Source organism: Neomonachus schauinslandi, chromosome 3 (assembly GCF_002201575.2).
Source record: "Neomonachus schauinslandi chromosome 3, ASM220157v2, whole genome shotgun sequence".
Taxonomy (NCBI): domain Eukaryota; kingdom Metazoa; phylum Chordata; class Mammalia; order Carnivora; family Phocidae; genus Neomonachus; species Neomonachus schauinslandi.
The window spans coordinates 155362575-155374702 of NC_058405.1; the positions used below are offsets into that span (position 1 = coordinate 155362575).

Genomic DNA, 12128 nt, shown 5'->3' on the forward strand with positions numbered 1-12128 from the left:
TTTTCTGAGCATCCCCAGTTTGCTAATATGATGCATGGAACAAGCCATCTCCGTCCCTGGTCTCTAAAGGCCACCTGGAAGGGTGTCAATAGAATGATCAATACAATAAAATACAAATTGTTCATGTTGATCGCATCATTTTCAAAACTGTGTAGCATTCACCAAATAATCACTGAGCAGGGATAGGAGGCCCTCCTGCTCCTATCATTACAGCTCTACTTTATAGTTTTCTATGTTGAACTTCTGCTCAAGATTTTATTTGATCAAAGCTTCACTGCAGCAAAAAAAAGCCTGACAAGGCCAGAGGGAAAAAAAACAACAGAGTGTTGGGATCCGGGAAGTAAGGTTCTCGTTCTAACTCTGACAGTAACTCATGTATCTGGGATGAGTCCTGCTTTGTTTTTTGCGCTGCATTTCCTATTTGTAAGAGAAATTAGGTGGGGGGATGGGCTAACAGATGGAAAATACTTTGGAAAAACAAACTCAGAAATGATAAAAATACGAAGGATTTTTTTTTTTTTTATGATAGAGATAACCTCTTGAGGTCTGTCCTACTGTCCTAATTAATTTACAAAATGGGAATGCAGCAGCTTCAGAAGAGGGTAAAAGTGTATACAAAGAAGAAACAAAATGAAAGAAAGGCCAGGAATCATGGCCACAGACATAAAAAGTTGGCTCTTTGTCATCAAGATACGCCCCTTCCCATACTTCTCTTGGATATATACTCTAGCACAAAGCCCCCTCCTTATTCTAGGGCTCTCAACTATGAATTTCACCCAAATATATACCCCAAACTAGAATTCAGCCATCAACCCTCCTAGCTGTTTAACAAAATTAACCAATTACCTGTTGTGATTGAAACGCCAACCCCAGGCCCGGTTTAAGAACACTTACTGTCCTTTGGCATCTTTCACATCAATTGCTTCTGGGTTGTCTGCAATTTCTAGTAATAGCCGCAAACACAGTGTGTGACCATTAATTACTGAAAAAGAAAATAATGGACATTCTTTTAACAGACCAGCACTACACAAATCGCTTCAAAGTAAAATTTATTTGGACTTCAAATCAGTCGTTCTCAATGCTGCTGACAGCTATCCCAGGTTTCCAGTTCGTACTAGCTGCTGGGCACGATTTCGTGTTGTTCACCAATTCTTCTTCCCCTTTTTTCCCATCAGGGCCCTTTGGTCCTCACCTAACTTTTTCCTGGCTCCTGTATTGAGAGTTTATTCCTGAAAAATGATGTCCTTTCTTACCTTCTCATTTGGGACTGATAACCTTTCCTGAATGTTCAGCTTAATCTTTGTGTTCTTCTAAGAGAGTCACCCAATTCTGTATAATCCTGTGTCCAGCCTGCCTCCAGCCCTTTTTAAAAAGAAGGATGGGAGAAGAGGCAAAACAGGGGAGCAGAACAGGATGGGAGGAGAGGAGGGAAGAGGGGAGCAGAGGAGAGGAGGAAGGGAGACGCAAACAGGTCCTGCTTTTTTTTTTCTCCCAGTCACTTTACATTTGGAGGTAGACATTGGAGCAATAGTTCTGATTGATTAGCGGTGACTTGAAGCAAAACTTCACACCGGAAAGGTGTATGCAGGCCCCCGGCTTACTGCTCCTTGACTGACCAGCAGCTCCCAGGAGACTCACAGACGCACCCCGAGGCTGCAGGACAACTCTGCCTGGGAGCTCCTCAAACTACGGCCCACGGTTTCTCTGCTTTCCGGGGTCTCCTGTGGCTGCCACCTCCTGTCCCCTCCGGCCCCTCCGTTCTGTCCCTGGCCAAGCTGTGACTGGGGCACCCACCTTGCCCCTTCCCAGGCGCTGCCCCATCCTCCCCATGCCCCTTCTCACTCTAGGGGGGGCTGCCCACGGGCAGGAAAGCTAGCCCTAATGTTGGCCTTGACTGCTGGGGCCAAATACAAGGTCATGGCCTAGTGCGCACCAGGCAAGATGCTACACTGGGGAGTGGTGGTGCCTCCAGGGCTGGGAAGCAAGCCTCCTGGGATGATAATCTGCTGGGCTAAGGTATTTTCCGCTAGCTTGTTGAATGGAACCCACAGCCTTACAAAAAACACGGCCTTCCACTGAGGGAGTAGGATGAGAACAAATATGTTTAAAATCCCAAACGTGACCTTCTCTCCTTTCTGAACAATGAGAACACCATAAAACACATTGCTTTTACCTCGTTATGGCTGTGGAGAGAGAAGGGAATAGATGCAGCTATGTTAGGCTGATAAAGGCTCTTCTAAGAGCTGCGTTTTACAGTTCTTTTTATTGCACGCCGGTCGTGAGAGAATGCTAATTTAATAACGACATGCTTTCCAGGGACAATGCATATTAGAATTAGCTCACGTTCATCGACACAGCTCAAATTAACTACAGGAATAATGCCCACATTGTGTAGACCATTGCATTCAGCTCATTCAGCAATGTTCCATTTATGTATCTCAGGAGGAAATTTTGTGGCCTGGAGTACAGGCAATATACTGCTGTTGCTGTTGTTTTGTTTTAAAAATTACATTAAATCTATTACCACTGGTAAAATATGCAAGAATGTAATGTATGCTTAAAAGGGAATTGATTAACAGAGGACTGATAGCTAAATACTACAGACAATGGGGTCATGAAAGTGCAGGTATAGTGTATTTTCACTGATTCCTCTTCCGATATCAATTTGATATTCTTTAAATACTCATAATCATAATAGTTCCAAAGGGAAAAAAATAATAGTTCCAAAGATGCTTGATTTTTGGCTACGCAGAAAAAGAGAGTAAAATCATCTAAGTATGCTGGAGAACAAACCCATTTCTAAGGTGGTGTTTTGTTTTTGTTTTATTTTGTTCTGTTGGCAGGGTGTGGGGTGGTGTCCAGTAGATTCTGAACTTAGCCCTCGGGTAATTATAATTCCCCTCTATCGTAAAAGTGTAGCAAAACTAGAATTCTCATTCGCTTCCCACCCACGACATCTTCCCCAGTTGCTAACATCTCCTTTGGCCGTGCCCTGCCAACTCCAGCTTTGTCTCCGACCCGCTCAGTCTCTCCCTGGCTGTGAGTGACAGCCATTTATCATGCTGCTCAAAGCCTACAACTGTCCCTGCAACTATCTGTGACAAAACCTCTAATATCCGTCCTGGCTCCTGCCCCTCACCGTACTCCCAGGATTTGAAACAAACAAACAAACAAACAAACAAACAAAAAACTGCCCTCTCAAACTGGAAGAGATTCTGGAAGCGCAAGCTAAAGCTTCTGCACAGCAGACATTTTGTGGAGAATAGTCAAAAACAGCCTGCGTCTCTTTAATGAATGACAGGAGGGAAATCCAAAAGGAGTAATCTTAACCACCAGGGGGCTCCATTGGACCACAACCTATATCCCAGTGGCAAATGCGTGACAATGATTATCCTTCATTGTTTACCTGTTTACAAGGACAATTTTCCACAATCGAAGTAGGCCTCTTGTAATTGTCAGGAAATACTGTACATCGTACCTAAAGCAGAATGCTTGCCATAATAATATACAACCAATCTTTAAGAAGGAGAACTAAATTTGAACTTTATAATAATACCAAGAGTGCCTAGAATACCAAACTTCACAATAATACTTTATAATTATATCAAGAATACCAAAAACACAAAGTGTGATGGGAAATGAGAATTTATAATTTAACCATACCAACCATTACTGACCTCATGGCTGAAGTTTTTTCCAGGAACAATCATTTCCAGATAATTAGGCAACACCATGTTTTTTTCAATCTCTATATTGCTTTTCTTCAGTGGTTTGGAAATTCAAGGATATATACATGGAAATAGTTTCACAAGACCTAACATTTTTTTCCAAGTAACAAGAATCATAAAGTCTTTTGAAAAGCTGTCTTTACTCCTTGTTTCCCAATCCACCCATTATTTCATGGTCTGAATAAGATAGTTATTTCTCTTTATGAGCCAATATCTACTATCCTGATCAAAGGCTGGTATCATTGAATTCCTGACCCAAAGGTATTTATGCCTCAGCTGAGCTAGAGATTCTTCCACATTACTTTTGTATCTGTGTATACATCCAGAAATGTCTTGACAGAATTTTATTTTATGTATATTGGAGAAAAGTCCCAAAAAGTCAAATTACTTACTTTTTGATATATACATAACACTTTTTAAGAGTCTTTATTTTAACACATGATGCATCAAGAATCAGCATCAGAGCAAAAGCTAAGAAGCGTCATTTAGACTGGCAGAATGATGTACCAATTAGATTGCTGTCTGATGACACTTTTTATGAAATAGCTGTGAAAAAAATCATTAATTTTATGCTTTAAAATGCTGTGTGATTCTGTCCGTGTAACTCATTTGAAGATCACATTACACCTTGCCTCCTCTTTAGGAAGTTTTGTGGTAGACACTGGTCAAAGTTCTGAACTCTCTCCTGAGTTAAGAAGGCAGATAGAGCGCAGAGGATTTTTAGGGCAGTGTTTATAACATCTTACTTTGTATGATACTATCATACTGGATCCATGTCATCATACATTTGCCCAAATTCATAGAAGGTATAGCACCAAGAATGGATCCTAATGTAAACTATGGACTTTCAATGATTATGATGGGTCAATGGAGGTTTATCAATTGTAACAAATGAAACACTCTAGTGAGGGTTACTGACAATGGGGAAGGCTATGCATGTGTGTGGGGGCGGGGTGGAGGGAGACAGGAAGTATACAGAAAATCACTATATCTTCCTCTCAATTTTGCTGTGAACCTAAAACGGCTCTAAAAGAAGAAGACCAGAGTCTTTCTGGCTATAGAACACTAATCCTCTTCAAGTGGATAGTAGGCCAAAAGCATTTTGGAAGAGTGTAGGCATAGCTGATGTAGAAAGAAAATTGATACTTGAAAAGTTGGGATGAAAGAAAATGCTGTCATCCTTTTTCTTACACTTGCAACCAGACTCTTGACAAGACCCACCTGAGGCATGAAGTGGGGTTCTTTTGGTGACATTGTCTTTCACAAAGATGGATGCGCCCTGATTGATAAGTGCTTCCACACATTCTGTGTGTCCCTTAAAGGCAGCCAGGTCCAGAGCGGTGCGGCCTTTCTCATCCCTGATGTCCAGGTCCACCAGCGACTGCAGAAGGACTTCCAAGGCCTGATGGTGCCCATTGTAGGCCTGCAAAGAAGAAACCAACCATTCAAATGCTCGCTCACCTCAAACCCCACAACAACCCACATGAGGGGCTGAGCCTCCCAGGTCACAGTTGGTGACCACTCCAAAGGGCACATCAGAAAAATGCTGGGGATAATTACTGAAACAGACAAACCGGAGAGTCAGACTGAAAAATTAGAATGCACAAGCCTCACAGCTACATAGGAATTTCTTCATGTTCTTTCTTGTCAGATAATTTGCTCCAAAGGTACTAAATATATTCTCATATTTATATCTATCAATCTAATAATCTAATACAGATTAGCAGCTGAATGAATTAATATAATGTTCTATCAGTTCACTCCTAAACATACTGACACAATCAGAATATTCTGGAGGAGACTTTTCTGTTAAACCTAGAGGAAAAAAAATCACTAAGAACAATGTGGACTTGGTAATTCATCAGAAGCATACAGATCTGTTACAGTCCAACATTTTAATTTCTAAGCATGGGACCCCAGGCAAGTTTCTTAATTTCACTTAGAGTTTGTTTTCTCATCTATAAAATGAGAGCAATAAAAGCTGCCTCCCAGGGAAGATAAAAAGAGATAAATTCACACAGGCTTTCCATAATATCCTGTACACAGTGGATGCCTCCTCCTTTCTCCTTTACTTCTCCCATTGATTATCATTAAACATAGACACAATTATGGAAATATATTCTGTGCACCAGCACCAAGTTCAGGCCTATTATGAGGTCCCATGCTATGTTAGGTTAAGAGGCTTCCCACTACTAAGACAGAAAATCGAAAGACTGAGAGATAATTTTCATTAAGTCTATAAGGTAAAAAAATGTATGTGCACACACAAGGCAAAGGACATGGGAAATAAAAGAGAGAAGAGGGCCAAGGATAGGAGGGGGGGAACTGAGGAAGGAGAAGGAAGTAAAGAAGGAGACACAGAGAAGTCCTGCCCCCGGTGTCCTCAGCAGCCAGGCTCCCTCTCTTATGTCAGCTGCACTTTCTGCTTTCCCACCGTAGCGATTACTCGAGGCACAACGTATTTGAAAAGAAGCTTATTAGCACAGACAAAAGATCAATATCTCTCATACACAAAAAGCTCTTACAAACCATTTCAAAACTTAGGAAAATGTACAAAGGGCATGAAAAGACAGCTTACAGAAAAATAAATATGAAAGGCCAATGAACATATGGAGGAAATACGTAAATTTTTAAGGTACTATTTTTCAACTATCAGATTGACAATGAATAAGTTTGGTCATGTCCCAGTACTAGTTAAGACATGGTGAAAAAAAGCAGGGGCACCTGGGTGGCTCAGTCAGTTAAGCGTCTGCCTTGGGCTCAGGTCATGATCTCAGGGTCCTGGGATCGAGCCCCCTTAGTCTCCCCGCTCAGCGGAGAGTCTGCTTCTCCCTCTGCCTCCCCCGCACTCCCTGCTCATGCTCTCTCTCAAATAAATAAATAAAATCTTAAAAAAAAAAAAAAAGACATGGTGAAAAAAGCAATCTATGCTCTGTTGTGCTGGGAGTATGGTGTGACATTTGTGAAGAGTGATTTGACAAAATCTATCAAAAACTTTTTGAAAAACTAAACTGCAGACAGTGCGTATAGCATGACCTCATTTATATAAAAAGCAAATATATCTAGATATATACCTATCTATATCTATGTATATTTCCATGTTCATAGAAAATTTTAGAATACAAAAGAAAGTGTTAATGGTGGCTACCTCGAGAAATGGAAGATAAAGTAAAGAGTATATGGACTTACTACCTTTCTAAAAATCCTTTGAATTTTTTCCTAAGTGTATGTTAACAACAATAATACCAAAAACTAAATATAAAAGGATCCATAGAATTTAAGAGTACTGAAAGGAATTGTTTTAATACTTTCTCTTTACATTATTTTGTGAATGATTATGGTTATTATATATTATGTAGTAAACATATATATTACCTATAATATGCAGTATAATAATTCACATGCTGATGAATCTCAATATCCCATTTCTAACTTCTCCTTTTACTTCTAGACTTGTATATTCAACTGCCTATTGATATTTCCACTTGAATATACGCATCTCAAGCTTAACATGTCCCAAACCAAATTCTTAATTTCCTTCCTCAAACCTGCTCCAGCTGCAGCCTCTTCCATCTTAGTAAGTGGTAAGGCTATACCTCCAGATGCTCAGGCCCAAAACTTTGGAGTCGTCTTTATCTTCCCTCTTAAGCCCAGGATTGTAGTCCTATACAAGGGCTCTGGGACACTAGGGCAAGTGGGTGTTGAAAATAGCCTCTGGCTCCCCATCCTAGCCTGGCCATGCCCTGTACAGGGATGTGTCTGCTGAGAGCAAGGGACCCCTCTTGCTAACCACACAGAGGTGTCATCAGGTTCTCTGGCCCCTGGCAGGAAAACATCTACCCCCACATCCCTGGTCTAATTCACACACAGGTGCAGTGTGGCTAGCAGCAGCCCTCAACGCGCCATCATCTCTCTCTTTCTTTAAAATATGTCCAGAATTGACCCAGTTCTCGCTATAGCACCATCCTCTTTCGCCAGGATTATGGCAAGGGCCTTCCTTTCCATCCTCGCCCCACTGCAATCTATTACTCTCACAGCCTCCAGATGAGCTCTCTTAAAACCCAAGTTGGACATACCAGTCCTTGATGAAAACTAGTCAATGGCTCCTTCCTTCCTTGATAATAAAATCCCAAACCATTCCGGCCCTTAGGACTAGGCCTTCTACCCTGATCATCAGCATGCCTCCTCACTCACTCTGTTCAACCACACCAACCCCTCCTCCTACCCCATGGTTAAATAGATACATTTCCTCCTCCGGGCTATTGCATCTTTTCTTTTCTTTTCCTTTCTTTCTTTGCTATTGCATCTTCTCTCTCTCTCTTTCTTTTTCAAAGTTTGTTTGTTTTTTTAGTAAGCTCTACACCCAGTGTGGAACTCGAACTCACGACCCCAAGATCAAGAGTCGCATCTCCTCTGACTGAGCCGGCCAGGTGCCGCTGCATCTGTACTTCCTATTTCCTGTCTGAAAAGCTCTTTCCCCTGAGGGCCACGTGGCTCTCCTGGGACTTCTGCTTCCAATATCACCTTATCTGGAGGTTTTTCAGAGGCAAAAAACAGCCCTCCACCCTCCACCTCAGCATACTACCAGACACTCTCCAACCCACTTACCCTGCTTTATGTTATCTTTATAGCACTTATTACCACTTGATATCTGTTACTTATCTGTTGGTTTGTTTATCATCTGTGGTTGAAGGCACTTCATGTGTATTGCTCACTGCTGTACCCTAAATCATGCCGAGGGCATAGTAGACACTCAACGATTATTTGGTGAATAAATGACTTAATATAATGGCTATTATTATCATTTATTAGTATTAGTAGGAGAAATATATACATATATATATGTACATATATATATTTAGAAATAGGGCGCCTGGGTGGCTCAGATGGTTAAGCGTCTGCCTTTGGCTCAGGTCATGATCCCAGGGTCCTGGGATCGAGTCCCACATCGGGCTCTCCGCTCAGCGGGGAGCCTGCTTCTCCCTCTGACCCTCTCCCCTCTCATGCTGTTTCTCTCTCGCTTACTCTCTAAAAAATAAATAAAATCTTAAAAAAAAAAAAAAAAAAACTTATATATATTTAGAAATATATTTTTAAGTAGCAGCTATTTATCTATGCAAACATTCTTTTTACTGATGACAAAACAAAACAAGCACCGTTAATTAATTTGTCCAAGATCACTTGATTATATGAAATTTCAAATTTCAAATTTCAAACTTGTACAAAGAGAAGAGGAGAGTCAGGAGAGAGACATATGAAAAAATGTTCAACATCATTAGCCATCAGGGAAATTCAAATAAAAACCACACTGAGATACCACCTTACACCAGTTAGAATGGCAAAATTGACAAGGAGAGGTTGGAGAGGTTGTGCAGAAAGGGGAACCCTCTTACACTGTTGGTGGGAATGCAAGTTGGTACAGCCACTTTGGAAAACAGCAAGGGATGGGGCATCTCCTCAAAAATTTAAAAATAGAGCTACCCTATGACCCAGCAATTGCACTACTGGGTATTTACCCCAAAGACACAGATGTAGTGAAAAGAAGGGCCGTATGCACCCCAATGTTCATAGCAGCAATGTCCGCAATAGCCAAACTGTGGAAAGAGCCGAGATGCCCTTCAACAGACGAATGGATAAAGAAGATGTGGTCCATATATGCAATGGAATATTACTCAGCCATCAGAAAGGATGAATGCCCAACTTTTACATCAACATGGATGGAGCTGGAGGGGATTATGCTAAGTGAAATAAGTCAAGCAGAGAAAGGCAATTATCATATGGTTTCACTTATTTGTGGAACATAAGGAATAGCATGGAGGACTTTAGGAGAAGGAAGGGAAAAATGGGGGGGGGGAATTGGAGGGAGAGATGAACCATGAGAGACTATGGACTCTGAGAAACAAACAGGGTTTTAGAGGGGATGGAGATGGGGGGGTGGGTTAACCTGGTGATGGGTATTAAGGAGGGCATGTGCTGCAATGAGCACTGAGTGTTATATGCAAACAATGAATCATGGAACACTACATCCAAAACTAATGATGTACTGTATGGTGACTAACATAACATAATAAAAAAAAAATAAAGTGTAATGGTAGCAACTGATTCGCTTATATGGGAATCCTGACTTCACACCAAAGAGAAATGAATCCCCCGTAGATAACAGCAGTGTCTAGATGTCATCTGCAAATGCTGGTTCCTTCAGTGCCAGTTAACTATTATGACAAAGAGGGTAAACATTTTAATTTCCATCTGTATGACTTAGCCTAGGAAAATAGAATCAGCTACTTATAAATTGCATGTGTATCTACAAAACATGTGGGCTAACATATTTAGATTTAATAAAGAGAAGACACGGGAAAGAGAAATGTACGTAGGAAGGAAGCCAGTGTGAAGGGATAAAGCTCTGTTCAGAAGAGCGGAGTCACATTACAAGGCACTTAAGCTAGGTGTTAAACTTATCCCCACACTTTCTTCTTTAATCCTCACCACAAAAAATAAATCCATCAGCCTGTGTTAAATTTAGAGGCTTAATAATAATTTTAAAAAAAGATGGAGTGACCCTGCTGGTAATTAGGAAGTCTTCAGAATTCCAACCCACACTTTCTTCTCTATCAGGCACTTTAAATTATCTTAAAGACAGAATGGTTCAAAGGCCAGATTTACCCATAGAATTCCTTTCATTCCTCCCCCAGTCTAGCTTGAATTTTAGCATGCAAAAACATTACCCCACAGAATCGAAGACATAAACTATGTACACTCAACTTTAAGGGCAATTTAAGGGGAATAATGAAAGTAACTTTGATTAGACAAGAACTTTCACTTATTGCCACACTTTAGAGCTTAACCTGGAAACAAAGGAACATGTGATATGGAATTCTATTTTAGGGTTAAATGCAAGATTCTGTCTTAGGGCAGGTATACGGTTCTTGGAGTATATAAAATGTATCAATAAAGCTTTAAACTCTTTGAAGGAGGCTCAAGTAGGCAGGAAAGGAGACCTTTCTCATGTCAGCAGTACATGATGAAAATTGCCCTATTCCTCTATTTCCATCCTAAACTAGCTAATTAATAGGTAGTTTCACCAATAATTTCTGAAATAACTAAAAGAGGAGGTAATCACAGAAAAGAACAAATATGCTGGTTCAAAAGCATGGAATAGTTTGGCTTTCAATAGACAACCCAGTTCAAACCTTCACAGAGGTAGCAATCAAATATTTTAAATTTGCTTTATGAAAAATCTTTATTAAAAAATATATCGTTAGGTCACTTAAATATGTCTTAAACACAACTAATTTCTTTGAACTTTTTAGATAGGAACTGAGGGCAACGAGGAAAAAGAATTTGGGATCTCAACAGAATCCACGAAACAATGGGTCCGTCTGGAAATCTTGACAGCTGGAGCCTTTCATTTGCATAGCCTTGTTTCTTGATTTAATTTTGTCAAGTGGATGAAATGTTTATGAAATTCACTGGGTTGATAACCCTGGAGACTTGAAGCATTCAGCCAGGAAATAGTAACTCAAGGCAGGTCAGGTTTCTTGTGGCAGTCAAGGTTTGGGGGCATCTGGTTCTATTTCATTGCTAGAATTCAACCACAGGAGAAATAATGTGCCTTGGGTTTTTATCAAGTTAATTGCCACAGAGGCCCCTGGAGAGGGTGATGGGCATACTTGCAGGGTTCTTAAAGCAAATAATAATTTTTTAAAGGTGTTAGCATTTAGAGGGCAAGAATAACATAGTTTGTTTTTTGGGTTTTTTTTAAAGATTTTATTTATTTATTTGCGAGAGAGAATGAGAGACAGAGAGCACGAGAGGGAGGAGGGTCAGAGGGAGAAGCAGACTCCCGGCTGAGCAGGGAGCCCGATGCGGGACTCGATCCCGGGACTCCAGGATCATGACCTGAGCCGAAGGCGGTCGCTTAACCGACTGAGCCACCCAGGCGCCCAAGAATAACATAGTTTTAAAATTCATCCACTGCTATCACCCTGGTCAAAGTCATCGTCACCCTGGTCAAAGTCACCGTCGTCCTCATCCTCATCCTCATCATCAACACTTCCTGGTTATCTTGCTTCTGTTTTTGTTCCCTTACAAAGTAAACTCAACACAGAAGCTAAAGTGATCCTTTTCAAACAAAAGTCATATCATATCATCTGTTTCTTCAAATTCCTCCAAATGGTTTTCTAATTTGCTCAGAGTAAAAGTTGAAGTTCTTACAATGGAGTAGGAGGCCCTCCCCTGACTCCCCGCCCCCTCCAGGACATGTCCCACCCCATCCCCTACCACTCTCCCTTCCCTACTCTGCTGTTCTGGGACCACGCCAAGCATGCCCTTACCCCCAGGGACTCTGCACTTCTGGACTCTGCCCAGAACACTCTTCTGTCAGATATCAACATGGGTAGC

At 41.0% G+C, this 12128-nt stretch overlaps 1 protein-coding gene across 1 annotated transcript in view; it reads right to left on the bottom strand.

Moving 5' to 3' along the window:
• The window catches only part of ANKRD44 (ankyrin repeat domain 44), a 313592-nt gene that overhangs the window by 21321 nt on the left and 280143 nt on the right, over positions 1-12128 (bottom strand). Inside the window, exons 18-19 of the mRNA XM_044913694.1 lie at positions 4950-5151; positions 895-982 (exon numbers count right to left, since the gene is read on the bottom strand). Of these exons, the coding sequence (XP_044769629.1) occupies positions 895-982; positions 4950-5151 (290 nt within the window). The remainder of the gene's footprint in view (positions 1-894; positions 983-4949; positions 5152-12128) is intronic.